The sequence below is a fragment of the Portunus trituberculatus genome, chromosome 42 (genome assembly GCF_017591435.1).
Source record: "Portunus trituberculatus isolate SZX2019 chromosome 42, ASM1759143v1, whole genome shotgun sequence".
In the NCBI taxonomy this organism is placed as follows: Eukaryota; Metazoa; Arthropoda; class Malacostraca; order Decapoda; family Portunidae; genus Portunus; species Portunus trituberculatus.
The window spans coordinates 27,473,869-27,476,368 of record NC_059296.1 but is presented as its reverse complement, the minus strand read 5'-3'; the positions used below and the strand labels follow the sequence as shown (position 1 = coordinate 27,476,368).

Genomic DNA, 2,500 nt, shown 5'->3' with positions numbered 1-2,500 from the left:
ATTCTGCCAAAATGCTCATTATTAGTTCAGAAATCTATCAACCTTCTCATTGCTATATAGTTCAGAAATCTGTCAGTAGAGGTCAGTGCAAACATTAAATTAAACCAACCGCCATGCACTGAGGTAATCTATCTCGTCTCCATTTCGGCGATGGAGTTGATTAGCGCTCTTGTATTTCCCCCATCCTTATTCACCTGTTTTTCTATAGTACAACCCTCCTTACTTCCCAACCTTTTTTTTTTCTTCTAGTACAACTTTCCCTACTTCCCCACCTCCTTTATTTTTTTTACTATCACTATTCAATACATTCTCAGTCACCTTATCAGTTGGCTTTTTGGAGGATATCAACATGAAAGCAATAAATTCAAAGCACTGAGCCTCCACGAATAATGAAATAGTGGCAGCAAGTAAACACAGTATTTACATAAACTCATCCATATGGCCGTCGACACGCACCACGTCTCCAACGGCGCGTGTTCAGTCATATGGGTGAATTTATGTCATTAATGTATGTTTGTTTCACTCTCTTTCAGGAAGTTTAATGCTTTTTGATAGTGTTATTGTTTTGTGACTGACAGTTTCGAGGATCGAGTTAAGGCCAAGGATAATTGATAAAGTGATTGAAAATATCCTAAAAAAAGAAATAAATAAGTAAAATATATAGAGAAAGAGAGAAAGTTAAAGAAATTATCGCGAACATTCTGAGTGTAGCAATCACTTCACTGCAACAGGAGGGAGGAAGCAAGGAGCGAGAATTATAAAACAGCTTAGCTCGCTGTAACTGTAATCCTAAAACTTCCCGACAGAGAGCAGCGGTGCATTATACACCTCAGAAATTCGTCAGAGGGAACTGTCGCCTCCAGGCTAATGGACAACGACAGTGGCCGGTGCTTCTCACTCACTGTGCCTTGCTTATGTACTCGTACAAGTAGAAGACGGAGACAGCGGAAACACATGTGTCCTGACGTTGTGCAGCGAATGAAAAAACTATTAGTGATTTGAAGGCAGTGGCCGGTGCTTCTCACTCACTTTGCTTTGCTTATGTACAAGTAGAAGACGGAGACAACGGAAACACGTGTGTCATCTTCATTATCAAGCCGAGAGTTTCCTGACGTGCAGCGAATGTAGAAACCTTTAGTAACACGAAGGCAGTGCGACTTGACAGTGTAGTGCTGAGAATGAAAAGAGATTGAATTTTTGTCCTTTGGGTTCGAGGACTCACTTCCTGTGCGTGCAAACCGTGGGGTAGCTGCTGCTGTAAGTGTGGGAGTTAAGATATTGATAAATGAATAAATGTAGAGAAATAGCGGTCATGGTGCAGGTGTGGAAACAGATGTCGATGTTACAGTGCAGATGTGGCGCCCATGTAGAAAGTAAAAGAAAAGTGTGTGTGTGTGTGTGTGTGTGCGGTGTGTTTAAAATAAGATTAGTCACCCATGTAGACTGTATATATATATATATATATATATATTTTTTTTTTTTTTTTACGTCCGGTTCCCCTATTATATTAGGGCTAGGACGGTGCCTCCTGACAGAGGAGTCAGGAGGACTTCGGTTTTGGCATTTGGGAACCGTTACCCCGAGTGGATGCCCTTCCTAACCTCGGACCGTGGCCAGGATTCGAACCCGTGCGCTTGAGAACCCTGGGGCTCATAAGCGCGCGCGGTCCCACTGCACCACGCCATATATATATATATATATATATATATATATATATATATATATATATATATATATATATATATATATATATATATATATATATATATATATATATATATATATATATATATATATATATATATATATATATATATATATATATATATATATATATACACACACACACACACACACACACACACACACACACACACACACACACACACACACACACACACACACACACACACACACACACACACTCTCTCTCTCTCTCTCTCTCTCTCTCTCTCTCTCTCTCTCTCTCTCTCTCTCTCTCTCTCTCTCTCTCGTGCCAGATAAACTCACCAAAGAAAGTGTTGAATTCAAAGAGGAGTTTCTCTCTTCTGAAGGGCGACACGTTGGAGTACTGCTCTCCCTGCTGAGGACACAAGCAGGGGCAGCAGGGACACACTAACTCCCACCATCGCTTCTCACGCCGCCCTCCCCCAGGTCGGCTCATCGTGGCGCCGCGCTGCACGATAGATATGATAGATAGATGTGGAAATGCAGTGAATGGATGAGTAAAAAGGTGAATTTGATATGACTGATAGAAAGAAAGATAGATAGATAGATAGATAGATTGAGAGATGGAGAGAGAGAGATAGAGACAGAGATAGAGATAGAGATAAGTAGATAGATAGATAGATAGATAGATAGATAGATAGATAGATAGATAGATAGATAGATAGATAGATAGATAGATAGATAGATAGATAGATAGATAGATAGATAGATAGATAGATAGATAGATAGATAGATAGATAGAGAGAGAGAGAGAGAGAGAGAGAGAGAGAGA

The 2,500-nt window shown here is 40.1% G+C and overlaps 1 protein-coding gene across 3 annotated transcripts in view; it reads right to left on the bottom strand.

Moving 5' to 3' along the window:
* LOC123517790 (sarcoplasmic calcium-binding proteins II, V, VI, and VII-like) overlaps positions 1 to 2,500 on the bottom strand; it is a 31,385-nt gene that overhangs the window by 18,205 nt on the left and 10,680 nt on the right. For all 3 annotated transcript variants that reach the window (XM_045278250.1, XM_045278251.1, XM_045278252.1), the window contains exon 2: positions 2,011 to 2,176. In XM_045278250.1, the coding sequence (XP_045134185.1) occupies positions 2,011 to 2,176 (166 nt within the window). The remainder of the gene's footprint in view (positions 1 to 2,010; positions 2,177 to 2,500) is intronic.